Source organism: Parus major, chromosome 3 (assembly GCF_001522545.3).
Source record: "Parus major isolate Abel chromosome 3, Parus_major1.1, whole genome shotgun sequence".
NCBI lineage: Eukaryota > Metazoa > Chordata > Aves > Passeriformes > Paridae > Parus > Parus major.
The window spans coordinates 89191065-89207122 of NC_031770.1; the positions used below are offsets into that span (position 1 = coordinate 89191065).

The 16058-nt window shown below is 38.2% G+C and overlaps 2 protein-coding genes across 5 annotated transcripts in view; both read right to left on the reverse strand.

The window, feature by feature from the left end:
* GFRAL (GDNF family receptor alpha like) overlaps nucleotides 1-7118 on the reverse strand; it is a 27846-nt gene extending 20728 nt beyond the window's left edge. For both annotated transcript variants that reach the window (XM_015622480.1, XM_015622479.1), the window contains exons 1-2: nucleotides 7054-7118; nucleotides 3669-3803 (exon numbers count right to left, since the gene is read on the reverse strand). In XM_015622480.1, coding sequence (XP_015477966.1) covers nucleotides 3669-3803; nucleotides 7054-7075 — 157 coding nt within the window. In that variant the 5' untranslated portion in view covers nucleotides 7076-7118. The remainder of the gene's footprint in view (nucleotides 1-3668; nucleotides 3804-7053) is intronic.
* Nucleotides 7119-8097: 979 nt separating this feature from the next.
* Nucleotides 8098-16058, reverse strand: part of HCRTR2 (hypocretin receptor 2) — a 35875-nt gene continuing 27914 nt past the window's right edge. For 2 of the 3 annotated variants that reach the window (XM_033513009.1, XM_033513010.1), the window contains exons 6-8: nucleotides 14704-14825; nucleotides 13401-13601; nucleotides 8098-12173 (exon numbers count right to left, since the gene is read on the reverse strand). In XM_033513009.1, the coding sequence (XP_033368900.1) occupies nucleotides 11980-12173; nucleotides 13401-13601; nucleotides 14704-14825 (517 nt within the window). In that variant the 3' untranslated portion in view covers nucleotides 8098-11979. The remainder of the gene's footprint in view (nucleotides 12174-13400; nucleotides 13602-14703; nucleotides 14826-16058) is intronic. The other variant, XR_004496496.1, reaches the window with a different exon arrangement.

Here is a 16058-nt window from a genome sequence, read left to right on the forward strand (position 1 = left end):
GTGTTCAGTCAGGGGCTGTGTTCAGTGTGTTCAGTGTGTTCAGTGTGTTCAGTGTTCAGTCAGGGGCTGTGTTCAGTGGTCCCCTGAGTCAGCACCTGTTGGCTGGGGCTGGAACAGAGGTTGTGGGGCTATGAACATGCAAAGGGCATAGACAGAATCAGGAAGTGCATCAGATTTATGGGGCTCCCTTGCATGACTTCTTGAAAACTGTGTAGAAATAACCTATTATCAGTATTTCTCTGTTTGTACATGGTATTGATTCAGCTGTGACAAACAGCAGAAAATATTTTATTACTGGTTTTCAATTATTGGTGCTTTACCAGAGATTAGTTCCAGGTAATATATTTTATCTTATACATATGCTTCTAAGGCATTTACAAAAAAAATGCTCTCTCAACCTAATGTTTGGAAGCCATTATTCATAATTTGTTTTATTATTGTACATATTTTGTACATAATTCATATACACAGGACCAGAGACAGAAGTGCGACGGAGTAGAAGCTAACTAACACTCCAGAGTGATAATCTCTGCTTTTGCTTAATCAGCTTTTCAGTCATCTCAGTGGGAATTGAAGACTACAGGGCAAAGTCTGAGGTTTTCCTCTCTAGCACTGGTGGGACCACAGTTTGGATAGATCTCCAGAGATCCTTCCAACCCCAATGAGTCCTTTATCCTAAGAAAAGTAAACTCATCCAAATCTAATTCAAAATGAGATTCCTTAAAATTTAAGTGCTCTGAGTATTTTTTTGTTTTGCTTTGAACACTTTCTGTTTCTCATTTAGAAAAATTAAGAAAATTTATACTTATGGTTAAATCACAGGTTAGAATTTTTTTTTTACTGAAATAACAGGAAGAAAAACAAACAAATAACCAATCCCACAAACAAAGCGTAAAAGCCCAAACCTTAAAGTCTTCATTCTGCAGTGCTGAAAGTCTTCTGATCTTTTCAAAATTAAAAATCTTATTTCATCAAAACTTAGTATTTCTCTTCCCTATCCTGACCTGGAAGCTGATTCATAGGCATTTTTACACTCTGTTTTTTCTTTCCACCATATTTTTGCCACAGAGGTGAAAGAAGGATTGGACTCTGAAGAGTACAAACTGAGGCTCTGGAAATGCTGCTGGAGTAGTGGGGAAGCAGCAATGGAAAATTTGACAGGAAAAGGAGGGACTTAGGCATTAGTTTGGTGAGTGTTCCCAGACCTGCACTGAAAAGCAAAAGATGGAGGTCTTAATGATGCACACATTTAACTTTGAGGTTACAGTCTGATGGACTGAGTTGTTGAACTTGTACCCCAAAGGAATTTAATTATCATTTGTAGCTAGGTTTTGAATAAAGAAACTAACAGAGCAAATATTTATCCCATTGTCTATTGCCTCCAAGTAATATATTTGTGCTCAAAGGACATCTTCCATTCCTACAAATCATACGTGAAGTTTCTAGACTTGCACATGACAGACAGGATAATGTTATTCACACTAATATGGTTTTCTATTTCTATGTCTATTCTCTATTTTCTGTTCTCTATTTTTTATTTTCTGTGGGCTGTGTGAGAGGTACCATCAGCTGTCTGACTGGACTTATATGCTCTGGAATCATGGTACCTAATAAGCACATTTAGTATAATTCATCCTAGACCCGACACAATATCTGAGGGCTCTGCAATGCTGGAGAGTCTTTGCCAAAAGCTATTATCCTAAGGAAACATACAGATGCAAATCCAAATGAGCAATCACAAGAATAATTATTTCTGGAAGGTTCCTCTGGCCCAGTTACAAATATTATTAATATCAGTGAATAAGTACATAGGACAATAAGAGAGAGAGATGTATTATTATGAGACAATGGTGTACATCCAAAGGAGAGCCACAGAAGTAATCATGCTGGCCCACTTCATCTGACTGCAGGGTATTGAGATTAACAGGCTACAGCACAAATATATATTTTTGTAACAAGTAGTTCTGGTGATAATTTGTTCATGAATGATGTGAGAGAAGCAAATTCAGCTTGCTCTGTTTTGGTTCTAGAGAGCTCATCTTCAGGTCACTTGAGCCAGAAAGTACTGTATATTCCAATTTTTATTTTTTTTCTAAACAGCAGCCATATCTTTTGAAACTGTTTCACTTCACATAAAATATTTAACAGATCAATAGAACATGGGCTGAAGACCAGCTGCTTAGGGGACTGTTGTAACTGTTATATTATCATGTATTTTTCATTTGCTTCATCTGTTCTTAAAAGTATTCAGCCATTCTATACAAAGTAGGTAAGTATCTGGGAAAGGACACACTAATAAAGACCTCTCAGAGAATTTTCTATTCTAATTATTTTAAATACTGTCTTGTGACTTGGGAAATTTGGGACATCAAATACATGCAGCAGATCAGCCAGACAGAGGCATTTATTCAGGTAGCTCACACTACAGGTGAATGTTTTAGCAATGGCTTATTGACCACAAAGGCAAGCAACTTCTGCTGCCTGGCTTCTCCCCAAGACTGTCAGACTGAGTCCTGGCATCAAGAGAGGAACATTCACATGGTCAACACTGCTGCAGCTGAGGCCCCAAACACATTATGGCATCACAACACGACTTGTTCTGTTCAAATAACGTCATCATCAGAAGAAGGGAGATTTCCTGTGAGATGTAGATAATTCTGATTCACCACTACACACGAGGCCATGAAAGGTAAACTTAATCAGAAAATAGTCCCTGGCCCTTAGCATTTGCTAGTGATGATGTAGTTGCAGATCACTTGACACTTAGCAATCAACAAAGGTGTCATTACTAGCTTGGTCTAATGACACTACCAGATTATAGTGCCACTCTTCTTCTCCCTTCTATATTCACAGCACCTGGATTCTCAGCATTTAACAGCAAGGTCTTGGAAGGATTTAAAGAAAGAGCTGGGGAATGACACCCAAGATTTGTTCAAGAAGACAACAGGCTTTCAGAGATAGGAACATTTTCATTTGAACAACCACAGAGATTAGGATGAGTTTCAAATGAGCTCAAATTTATAATACCTGGTTTTTCCCTACTTAAAACATAGATTATTTTGAAACGAAGCACGAACTATTGGAAATGCAATAAACATAGACAGAGACTAATTATCTGCCTTCATTTACATGAGAATCAATTCAAGGTGGCCTAGTCATGACATAATCTGCACTTTATCAGCAAGTGAATCACTGTGATGTGTTGGGACCTTCAACCCCTCTGCCATTGGCAGGAACACCTTCCACTAGAGCAGGCTGCTCCAAGCCCCATCCAGCCTGGCCTTGAACACTGCCAGGGAGGGGGCAGATCAACTCCTCCAAATTGTGTCAAACAAGGTCGGAAATCCTTTTCCAGTTGCACACAGGCTTCATTTAACAGGATCCCACAAAGTGCCTAATTTCTGCTGCGTTCAGACTTCTTGAGTTGGTTCAGGCTCTGACTTTGATCATAGTGCAGAAATTTCATTTATCACTTTCTTGAAGACACAGTGTGACTCTTACTAAAAGTAGCACTGGCCATTGTAAAGAAGCTGACTGTCTTTTGCCATAATTGTTCTCTTTGAAATCTCACTGGCTTCATTTAGTTACCACAGCAATATTGTAATAAACTATGAATATGCAACCATACAGCAATTCAAAATTAAGCTGTGTACACCGTACAGAATTACCTGAAATATTGCAGGCATCTTCAACCACATTCCAGACACTCTCACATCCATTTCCAGCATTAATACATTGCTCCCTCAAGTGCAGACAGTCAGTAGTCTGGACAGTAGATATACATGTGAAGTAAATGAACAACACTGTAAAAATAGAATATATAATGATTATTTAATGCAGCAGATACCGTACTGACCCTTTTCCTTTACACATGGATTTAAAAATATAATTTGCTATAGTTTTTCTATATTTTCAAATTTGCTATCTAATTAATTTTTAGCAGAACAAAGCTTTTCCTGAGTTTTGCAACTGGAAAATTAAACTTTAATGTTCAAAGTCTCAGTGTGGCATATTATGCATTGGTTTTACCCCAGTATTAGAACAGAAACTATAGCTATACATGAAATCAGTGCACAGATATATAAAATTGCTACAGTTCTCAGATCCATAATAAATTACAGAAAGGAAGACAGTAAAAAATTAAGAAGAAACAGCATTTTATTTGGATTAAAACTCACCAAGCTAGGCTGTTTAGGAATTCCTATGAATAGAGTGTGTGAAATAGATTTGATAACTACAGAACTGTTAGATAATAAATGTGATTTTATTTTATAAATACAGTACTCTTCACCCTCTTTATTTTTACTTCACAGATGCATCATTTCTTGAAAACAACCCCCACATTTTATGTTTTTATCTGCTTTCCTGAATGCATTGAGCTTGTTAATTACATAAAGAAGTTCTGGAGGTTTCAAGGTAAAGAGTTTTAAAGCAGCACTGCTTTTGAATTATCAGTAGAAAATTAAATTGCCTTGTAAAGAAAGGATAAATCAGCCGGAGTTTATCTCTTTCATTAACATTCCCATGGTAAGACAACCTCTAATTTGTAATCATGTGTCTTTCTATAAAATTAAGTTTCAGTCACTGATTTCAGGCCTTATCAAAACTACCTGCTGAACACCTGATGTGTTCTCTTTAGTTGTTGAAGGACACGGCACCTCTCTGACAAAATACCTTCCCCCCCCCACCCCCTGCTTCATGTTCGGGCAAATTCATATGGAATTTGAGTGGTTTCCAATGTTGTTTAATCCCTTAAACATCATGTGCAAGAGGCATGAAATATTGCTTCAGGATTTGTCCAGACCCTATCAAAAGAAATTAAATTTTTTCAATGATACATTTTAGAATAAGAAGTTATATATCAAATATCCCTCTTGATAACCTTAAAGACCCGCTACAGTTTAGAGGTGATGCCATCCCTTCTGGAAATGATTTACCAGTGACCCAATAATGCTGCTGTAGGGAACATTTTTTCGATGCATGTCGATAAATATGAAGCAATGTTTAATACTTTATAACTGACAGGTGCAACAGCATCTAGTGTGCCTATAAGACAAAGAAGAGGCTGCATGTGCTTATTATAGCTGGTGCTAATCCTTCCTCAGTTGTGCATATTCCTGGCAGTTCTCTGCAGGACTGATGGTGATCTCAGTGAGTTCCAGCCTGAAACACTCCTAGGCTGTGTCTGTTCATCAGCCTTGAAGACATATTGATAGAAACAGCTCCTACCTCTTGATATTGAGGAATGTGCAGCTGCCCTATCCATAGGGACATTTTTGGCTTATTATGACAACATTTAGTTCTAGGACTGTCTCCAAAAGGACTTTCTTATTGTGAAATTACTCACTACTTATTAAGATGACAGAGAAAAAATATTGCCAAATACCTTACAGGTGAAAATGACTGCATATATAAAACAATACAAAATTATAAACCCAGGAATTTATTAAGAAAATGTATTTTGCTGGATGACCATTTATCTATTTTGTAGATTCTAACACAACAGAAGATTTACTCATCTAACTAGGATTCACAGCACAAAGTCTCTGTGCTCTCTCCCTCATGTTCAGACAGTTTTAAAGGACCAGTGGCTGAGACAGTCAAAACACGACTGATTGCACAGCCTTCCTGCTACTTTTTAGGAAGTATTTCACACTACTGCTCATTTTGAACCTACCTGGAAACTGGCCACAAAATAGGAGTTGATGTTTTTGCAAAATGAAGAGGTGAGTAGCATCATCTATTATTGAAGGCACTTCAGCCTAAGAATGGGCTTCTTTAGGTCTAATGACATATTAATATCCTTAGCAGTACAGAGGGGGTACACTGTCAGAAGCCTACAGGAAACAAGCTTTCCTATATGATTTTAGAATCCAGGGCACTGGATTCTTATCCAGTAGCTTACGCAATTCCTTAAATTGACAGTTATTACTTCAGTTGCTCACTTTACTTATTTATTCTAGTGTTTGGAATACTACGTGACTTCTACATAGAAACAGTTCAGGGCACCAAGGAATTTTAGAGGGATCCATATTGACAAGAAGACACACTTTTACATTTATAGAGATGTCTTTATTTTTATGCAAAGGTCTATTGATTCACTGGATAGGTGTAAAATTCTCTGTTCTCTGTAGAATTTGGTATCTAAAGTCAAAAGGAGGAGCGAAAAGGAACATTTTTGCACCTCCATTTTGCAGATTGGGAACTGAGGAATGAAGGAATTACATTTCCCAATTCAGCAATCATAAAATAATGTAAATAAATAATAATGAGTATTGGAAAACCAAGCCATGGTTTCTATCCAATGACAACAGCAGTGAGATAATAAGCTCTGAAGGCAAAATGGCAAACTACAGCTGAATATACTTGGCATATAGTTGAAAAGTGATAAAGGACAACTTTATTCTAACAAAACCTGGGGCAGAACTACCTACGGAATACTTTTAACGCAGAAATACAAGTTTAGAATAGTTGGGTGCTAAAGAGAGAAGCAGCAAGTATATGGTATGTAGCGAGTAAAAAAGGAGAATAACAAGAGTTAAAACATACTCGTCTCATCATATTCTCCTGTACCAAATCTTTTCTGTACCGGCTTTGTTGATTTTCCCTTTTTCTCCACTCAAATCCAAAGTGTCAGCAGCACTGGCAGCACCCAGCGCTCTCCAGCCGGCAAACAAGTGGCTGCTCATTCACACCAGGCGTCCCGGCCGGGGCTGTCCCCGACGGTGCCGTACCTCCCGACGGTGCCGTACCTCCCGACGGTGCCGTACCTCCCGACGGTGCCCTGCCTCCCGACGGTGCCCTATCTCCCGACGGTGCCCTATCTCCCGACGGTGCCGTGGCTCCCCGCCGTCCCCTGCCTCCCGCCGCCCTGCCCCAGCCCTGCCGCAGAGGCGCTCCCGGGGCTCCCCGAGCTGTGGGGCCGAGCCGCGGCCGCGCACCCCCGGGCCCCGCGCCCCCCTGGAGACCCGCGGCAGAAGGAGCCGTGGGGAGGAGGCGGCCGGAGGCGCGGGGCGAGGCGAGGCTCCGGCGCTGCCCTTCCGCCGCACTTACCGGGGCCCAGGAGCGCGGCCATGGCGGCGAGGCGCGGCGGCTCCCGCCGGCGGGGCCCAGGTGCCCGAGCGGCGCCGCCCCTTCAGCACCGGCCGCGGGACAGCGCCGCCCGGCCCGGCCCGGCCAGGCCCGAACAGCACCGCCTCCGCCTCTGCGGCGGCCGGGGACAGCGAGCGGAGCCGGCCAGCCCCGGAGCGGGCTCTGCCGCCGCTGTCACGCCTCTGCTTACTTTTCTTCTCGTGCCACAGTCGCTGAGCCCGACTGCGTCCGGATGAGACGCGCGAGTCCTTCGGCATCTTCCAGGGGATCTGGCACTCCCTCTGCACTTAGTTGGCATTTGGTCTCCAGAGAAATTGACAGAGCAGGTCTTTGGCTCCTGCTTATAAGCTCTTTGGAAAATGCCTGTTGCTATGTCCCATCACCTTCTGTAAGCACTTTTCAACGCATTTCAGATGTGAATTTGCTTGTTTTCACCTCAGATGTGGAATACAATCTCGATCGGTTAAGGAGACAGAAGAGCTATGGAATATGTTGGATGGCAGACCAGGGGAAAAGAGAATTAATCTATAGTCTAGACTCAGACTGAACTATGAGTGTAACCTCAGGTGTTCAGTAAAATACCTCAAGAAACTGTTTGCCATACAAAAGTCAGCAGCTGACTTGGTACTTAACAATGAAGCAGTCAACCATAAAGGATGCAGTCATGCACCTGCTGGCTTCTTTGCTTTTGCAGTGGAAGGAGGAGGAAGCAACAGATCCCTACTGATTTCTCCACGCTACTTCTTTTCACAAATGGCCTATCTCATACAGAATATGTTTAACTGTAGTTGGTCCTTAAAGGCCTAAACAAAAAGATGTCATAAAATTTCCAACTTAGCTACCAGAGAGACAGATATAGTGGTTGAAATCCTGTCCCTACTGACAAAGCAAAACATAACCCAAAGTCCAGATTTCAGTTATTCTTCTTAGCTGAGGAAAAATCAATTTTGTATGTAATTTCTCATCTTATTTTTTTAACTCAGATTTTTAGCTTTTTTTTTTTTTTTTTAACTGAATTATTTATGTAAACTCTTAACGAGAAAGTTACTAAATATTTGTTTGTGGGCTTTTTAAATTGTTCAATAAATAATATATTACTTCACCCAATATATCCAACAGCCACTGAAAAACCTAATTGTCAAGTAGAAAGGACAGCCTGAGACATTAATATCATTTTAGCTGTGAGACAAATTCTAGGTTGGAAAGCTAAATTTGGCTTTGCCTTAAACCATTGTATTATGCAGCAGTAGGATATGACACGTCATAGAGTGAGGGCTGAGTTAAACTAATGTTCGGTGTATTCTCCATCCTATAAAGCACTCTCCAGGTTAATAACACATATCAATTTTGATAATATCAGAGAATGAGATGGTTCTCTCTGTGTAGTCCAGAAGAAAAGGAAAAACATTGTGTTTTTGGAGGTGGAGACAGGGAGATATTATCTTACATTCATTGTGACTGCAAGGCACAAGCTTATCACTACAGTGACAGCAGTAAAGGAGAAACAGGCCAGAATGTGAAATGTGTTGAGAGACAAAGCACCAGAATGATGGTGGCACAACAACTTATATCTGCAGGAACAAATATGCTGTGATTTAAACCCAATGTTTAATGATGCTGTGGACAAGTAGAGACAATGGCATGAAAACTCTGTTTCTCCATTTCTCTCCATTTCAGTAGTGGAAATATTAGAATAGCAAAGCAGCTAGAGGTAACAAAATGCAATTAAGGCTCAGCTTTCAGATAATTTTCAGTATTTATATGCTGGATAAGACATGTACATTCATTATACCCTCTATTCTCCCAGCTATTTCTATCTCCAATACTGGCTATTGCTCCCAGTGATTATTTTAATTAAAAATGGTATTTCTTGATATTTTTAAAACTAAAGAAATAAAAGCATAGGAATATTTTCATCAAAAATATTTATTTTTGAATGAAAAATATTTTCATAAAAATAACCAGATATTTATCTTGATAACCATATTTCACCAATATTTAGCTTGATAAGCATAGTCTCTGTCAAAAATTCGTTAACGCTCTCTATATATTCTCAGAATTTCAAATCCAATGTAACATCTGATTGTAAAATTTGAGTCTGAAAGATATGTTGTTTACTCAATAGAAATTGTCCAGAGAAAAACCAGAATCATTTTCTAATGAATGTCTCATATTTTATTTATCTTTTCCACATAAAAAGTACTCCTAAGTTAAAGTTGTGGTTAAAAGAAATTCCTAGAAATGTTGGAACATTTTAATTCTGAAGATCTAGGTGAAAATAAGAAAAGATAAAAAAGAGAACAAAAGATATGCTTTCTCTTACAAAGACAAAATTAATTAAAATTAATTGTCTTTCTCTTACAAAGACAAATTCAAGGCCAGAACCTCCCTTTCTAACACGGCACAGAACACCTCCAGGCTCCAAAAACTGCCATTGACCTTCAGTAATGTTCTTGCCTCAGAACTAACTTAGCTAACACAATTTATCCCCCTGGCATTAAGGTAGAAGCAAAAAGAATATGACTCGTGTCAGCAGGTGGTTTTCACCCCCTCTTTAGAAAGATGCTAATTAGGATTTTTCCATAAGCATGACTGACATTGATATTTTAGTTCTTTGTTTGCTGGCCCAGGTTAGGAGTACTGTACCCTTTTCCTCTCTGCTCTCACAGGGATCTGGACAACACACCAAACAAAGCCTAAAAATTTTGCTGGCCTTCCACAGTGACCCACGACCTTCTATGTTTGAAAAGTATACATGTTCCCCTCTTATGCTGTCCAAGTTTTCTTAAATAACCATAGCTTTCTACATTTTTTCTCTTTCTTCAATGAAAACCTAAAAATGCATTTTCTGAAATAAAAATAAAGCTTTGCCAAATCTGCATATAATAGATATTTTTCAACCGTGAGCTGAAATATTTTATGTCTCAAATAAATGATTACTGATAACTATTTTTCAGCTGGGTTACTATAATAGCTTTTAATTTTTTGACTATTTCTTTGGTTATAGCTAAACAAAAGAAAAATTTAGAGGACTTTTTAAATTCCATTTTCCCATATCTGTAATGTTTTAATTCAGCAGCTGTTTGTTCAATCATTTCAAATTATATGTATAAAAAAGATATATCTTGTTCAACACTCTTTAACAATTCTGCATTTTCCATGGTTGAAGGGCAAAAATAGCCTTTTCATGCTAAAGGAATTGAGATAGCTATGAAATCAAATCCTGCAGTGCTTTCCACAATTATTTGGGTTTTATTTTCTTAGAAGAGACAAAGCAAAATAATTTCTTGAAATAACATTGACATAATAGCTATACTTAAAAATTAGGCTTACACATAGGAATATTGAAATTCCTATTATTTTATTTGATACTTGAACATTCTGTCCATTTATATATTTCTCTTTATTCTTTTTTAATCAAAAAAAGAGTATTCTTCTTTTTATCTTTAAATAGAAAACTTGAATATACAAATGAATGCAAATCCCTTTCTCTCACTTAACACCAGTGTAAACTAGGAGGAATTGCAACAATGTCAAGTAAAACAGCTGTTGGGGAAGGCTAAAGCATAAAGTGATTGAGCACTTCATAAAACTATAGTTGCCATGATAGACAGTACATTGCATGACACTAGGTCAAAGGAAAACTTAGAAAAAATATTTACAAAAGGTAATCAAATAACACCTGGGCAATTAACAATTGGCTTTACAGAAACAGTTGAATATATGACACAGTCTTCTTTCTAGGCCAAATTCTTTTTAATGAAAAATGAAGTCCTCTCTCTCGTCTTACCCTTTCTTTTGAAAAATCTGAACTGAAACACAAAAATAGTACCTCAGGGAAATTGTATCTCAGTTTCTGATAATTAGCCTTTTCCTAACCAACAGACCACATTCTTCTAGAAGACAAAATCTCCAGTGATGCATCATCTTCATCCTTTTAAGGAGAAAAACACAATACATAGTAGGAAGCTCCAAGTTATAGAGATTATCCCATGAATAGATTTGTAGATTTGTAAATTGATTGTATCTTTAGTATTAAATAACAGTTGAGAGAGAAGTCATGAAAATGAAAGACAACTAATATTTCCTGTGTCAAAGATTTTAAGAGATCTTCTAGAGCAACTCTTAAACATTACAGACTAAAATGAGCTACCAAAGTTAAAATGTCCTGACCTTCAGTGGTGCTGACACTTGTTATTCCTGTTGGCCTGAGTAGGAAATCTGAGCCTATAGCACCTTTGAGCATCACATAAGTTTTATTTAAATGGTTATTTTTTAGGCACTCAAATCTGAGAAAGAGAAAAAAAAAAAAGAAAAGAAAAGGCTGTTTAAGTGTAACCTTATGAAAACATCTGACTTTCAGCACTGTGGATTCACATCTTAGAAGCATGTCTGTACTTAGAAAAGTAATGCGAACTCTCCCCAAATCAGTATGAAGTGAAAGTTCCGTAATAAACATAGAACTTACTACAAGTGGATTTGCAGAAAAAGAAGTGCAAAGTAATTCCAGGATATCACTAGTGCATAAGTAAGCATTCCTTGTACATGAGTCAATCATTTCTAGAAAGAGGATATAAATAAATCATGTTTGAGCCTTCTTTCAAATACTTATATTTCTTTATATGATATATTTTAGAACATTTCACAGCATCTAAAATATATAAAAATAAATATCTACAATATTTACAAAGTATGATACAATCCAATCTTTAAAAAGAATTGTAAAGACATGTTCTTTAGCTCATACTGAGGTAAGTAGGTTTCTGTAAGACTGAGAAGAAAGAGGACAGGCAGTTATTTTGAAGGAATCCCTTTGTCCAGTTGTAGTCTGTACCACAGCTGAAAGCATGTGACACTCTCTGGCAGTTGTAGTGTATTGAGCCAAAGTCACCCTTGCTGTAACTCCATCGAAGTAAGTTTAGTTATGCTAGGGACAAATTTATCCCACTCTGCATTCTCTGTTCTGACAGTGTCTTCTGCAGAAACCCTCATGGCTTCATCTATATTTGAAGTCATGTTCATCCCAGGTATGTGGAGATGTAGTTCCGCTGACTTCAATGGGCTGAGCACGGCTGGGATATCTGCAGATAAAATAAAGGTTTTAAGATTGTTTCACTGCTTGTATCAGTTGGCTGGCTAGCTCACTCTTTGATTATCTCTCTCTGAATAATATGATAGTCTAACAATAAAATAGTCTTCCAGAAAATGTTTCAAATTGCATTTGAAAATTTTAAGTGAAAGCTTCTTGACTGAAGACTAAGGGCATTTCTGATGCATAAATATTGGGGTTTTTTTTACTTTTCAACATTTTCATGTGTTCTACTACTTATTAATATGCACTATTTAGCAAATTGCCCTGAGGTTCCTTCTCCAGATGCCTCTCTGACCAGCAGGGCACCACAGCTTCCTGTTTACAAGTCAGTCATGGAATCACTGATAGTTTGGGTTTGAAGAGACATTTAAAGACCATCTAGTCTAACTCCCCTGCCATGAGCAGAGGATAGAGAGAAAAAAATGATGATAAATGAAAAACAAAGGGTAAAACATAATTTACAGCCACACTGTCATATGGGTTTTGTATTTGCAACTTTGCTTGTGCCATACATAAAGGAATGGAAATTCTACTGAATTCAGGTGAAAATCCCCATTCCTTCTACATTAAACAAAAATTGGCTTCCCAGCTGCTCCTGAGCACATTCAATAGCCTACCTAACATGAAAAAGAACAGAAAATTTTGGAAAATAAATTAATATTAATGTCTTACTTGATCAACCTAAGTCACACCACAATGCATGCTAAGCAGATAATTTGAAATAGTACAGGACATTATGGTACTTCAATCTCTACATCCAATTTTGTCCAAAATATTTGTTATAAAATATACCACAACTTCAGATAATTAGATCAGAGTAGAATACAGCTGTTCATAAACACAGTCCAATGATAGGGAAAATCATTTTCATACTTTCAGGTGCTTGTTCTTTATTTACTTATGAGGCTAAAAGAAGTAGGTATCCAAATAAAATACTTGTATAAAGTATGACTTCTTTACTCCCTCCCTATCTGCAACACGACTTCTGAAATAAATGTGAAGAAATTTTCTCTTGCCATTACATAATCAAAGTTATGGCATATTCTATAAAATATTTATTTTAATTTTCTTTTCTTGCAGTCAGTTCTTAATTTTAAACATACTTCTCTCTTTGTGCTTAGATCCCAATATTGATGGATGCACAATTAGAATTTACTTCTATGGGATCAAAAGGCAAAGGGACCAGTATACTAACAGTGGGTAATAGATGCAGTACCATTTGATGGAATTGTGTTTACGTTGGACAATGCAACCTGTTCTGAAAGTTTTGAAATGTTATCAAAATTGCTGATCTGGGTGGTCAAGGATTTCCGACTCTCTGTACTGGCACGACCTCTGGTGAACCGTTCGTCATGGTGGCTGCGAATGCCAAGGATGCAACAGGAAAATGCTGCTTTAAATTCTTCTCTAAATTTCCCTGTCAACCACACAAAAATCACTCATGAAAAAAGTGTACCATAAACCACATTTCATCAAACTTTATAGATTGGTATATAAAGGAGTTATCTAGAGCAAAATTAATGGAAAACACCCAGATGCTCTTCTAAGGCAGAAGTAGAAAATTACAGTTTAATCATCTTGGAGAAAGACAGAAAAAAGACAACCTTTCTAAGCAGACAAGCAAGGTATGATGTAAAGACTGAATTATTATTGGTAGACAGAATGGACAAACTAAAATGATTAATGAAACCACCTCAAAGATAGTCTGCTGATTAACTACATATATAACAAAAAACCAATTGAGCAAATATAGGCTTGACAGATTGAATCCTCAATTGATATGAAATGAGAGAGCATGGCTAATTTGTGTTTTATCATTAATAGATTTTAAAAGAAGCTTCACAATGTTTGACAGTTCCATGCTTTTGGGGCCCAGAGGAAATTGTTCAGATCAGTCCCACACTACACACCACAAAAAACTAAGGTGGGCCAATATGTAGAGAGGATCAATAGAGTTTTGCCTCCCTGTATTTAGCTGCACTACAACCAGTTCAGGTCCTGATTCTCCTCTCCAAGCCAAATGACACATATTCAAACCAAGACAAATCTATAGTAAGTAAGTAAACAGCATCTTGGCTGGTTCTTTGAAGTTGACCCCACTTGGCACAGTCTGGTCATGCAAGTACTATTAAAGACTCACAGCCTCCAAATCCCAATACTTGAACACAACATGCCAGCAGGGGACAGCCCCCGGACTGTGCTGCCTGCCGGAGAGCATCCAGGGAGTGTTTAAAGGAATGGTAATTGTTTCCGATCCAAGTCATGCCAGGAACTTCTCTACCACATAAATGTCATGGACAGCCACACTCTAGCACTTGGACTCAGGCCCTGGCACACTCTAGGTTACTCATTGGTAGACAGCCTGAAGGTAATGGGATACTTCAGGCAACTTCTTCTAGGAAGAGGATCTAGCTCCCACTGGAGGAGCTGAGCTGAAGTTAAACGGTCACTAATTCTTGCTATGGCTCATTACATTCAAATTATACATTAAACTTGAATTCTAGGTAACTGTAACTTACCACTGAGGAAGTTATAAATAATAGGATTGGCTGCACTGTTTGCATATACAAGCCAGTGTGAGAATGTGAACCAGGCATATACAGTTTCTCTGTCATCAGCATGATTAAACATCCCAAAAACCCTACAGAAAGAGAAAAGAAAACCTGAAAGATGGCAAAATTAGAATTAATTTTAAAAGATTTTACAAGTTCTAGCCTAATGTTCTCTCTGATGACCTATTTGGAGCATCACAGAAAGGCTGATTCAGCAGTGCTCTCTTGAGAGAGTCCTCTCCCCAACCCTCGGCCTCCTGTCTTGGTGGCTTAGCACAACTGAGACTTTACTATGGTGAAGACGCATGACTTTTTTACCGAGTAACTGAAGTCATCTGGTGTAGATAAGCCAAGAAAAGACTGGAAAAGGTGCTTTTGATGTACTCATGTCACTGAGCTTCCTGGATCTAAGCCCACTCTCCAATACACTCTTTAGACCACTCTCCAAATATCTCTTGAATTGAAAAGGCATTGAAATGCCCGCAAACCTGAAGCTACCATTTTTCCTCCAGGAAAATCTGCATTTCCCAGACTCTTTACACATTACTTCTGCCATTTAAATGAAAATATAACTCTGGGCCTACTCTGCTACTGTTGTTGAGGCAGCCTGTGTATTTCCTCTGTTTCAGGTTGTAGGTGGCCTGAACCATCTTCTGGAAATAGTTCTCTCTCTAGATTTTCTACAGAGGGACTTGCAAATGAAAAGTATTTAAATTAGGCCTCAGGGAAGAGCCAGAATTGAGTGGGATGTACTTAAACCTTGAAACTATCTCTTAAAATCTAAAATGTTCCAATAACACCCCAACTAAAAAAGCACCAATAACATGCTTGTTATTTTTAGGATATTCTGCCTTCTGCTATGTGCCATTACTTATTGGTATTCCAGCGGGCTCATGAGGTGCAAGTTTACCAAAGCCTCAGTCTGTCAGGCACTGTAGAAAAACCAAGATTGTAGACACATATGAAATGCACAGAGAGGAAAAGATGAAAAATTAAAATAAAGCTTCATAGGGCCAACTGAAGGGTTAGCCTAAGATCTCAGAACTCTATATAAGTAGCTTTGGTTTGAATTCAGCATTTCACAGTCCTCAGAGCCAAGCCACAATGCTACACTCTGCTGCTAACCTTCAACTGCTGCTTCAGGTGACTGCACTTCCCTGGGGGCATTTACAGCAAACAAGCTGTAATCCCATGTAAATGACAAGGTTTAATGAGGAGATAGGTTTGATCATTTTCATGAGGAAGATCTTGTTAATAAGACTTCCACAATCTGGCCTCTAGTTTAAGTGCTGTGGATAGGTTTTATATATATATATATATAT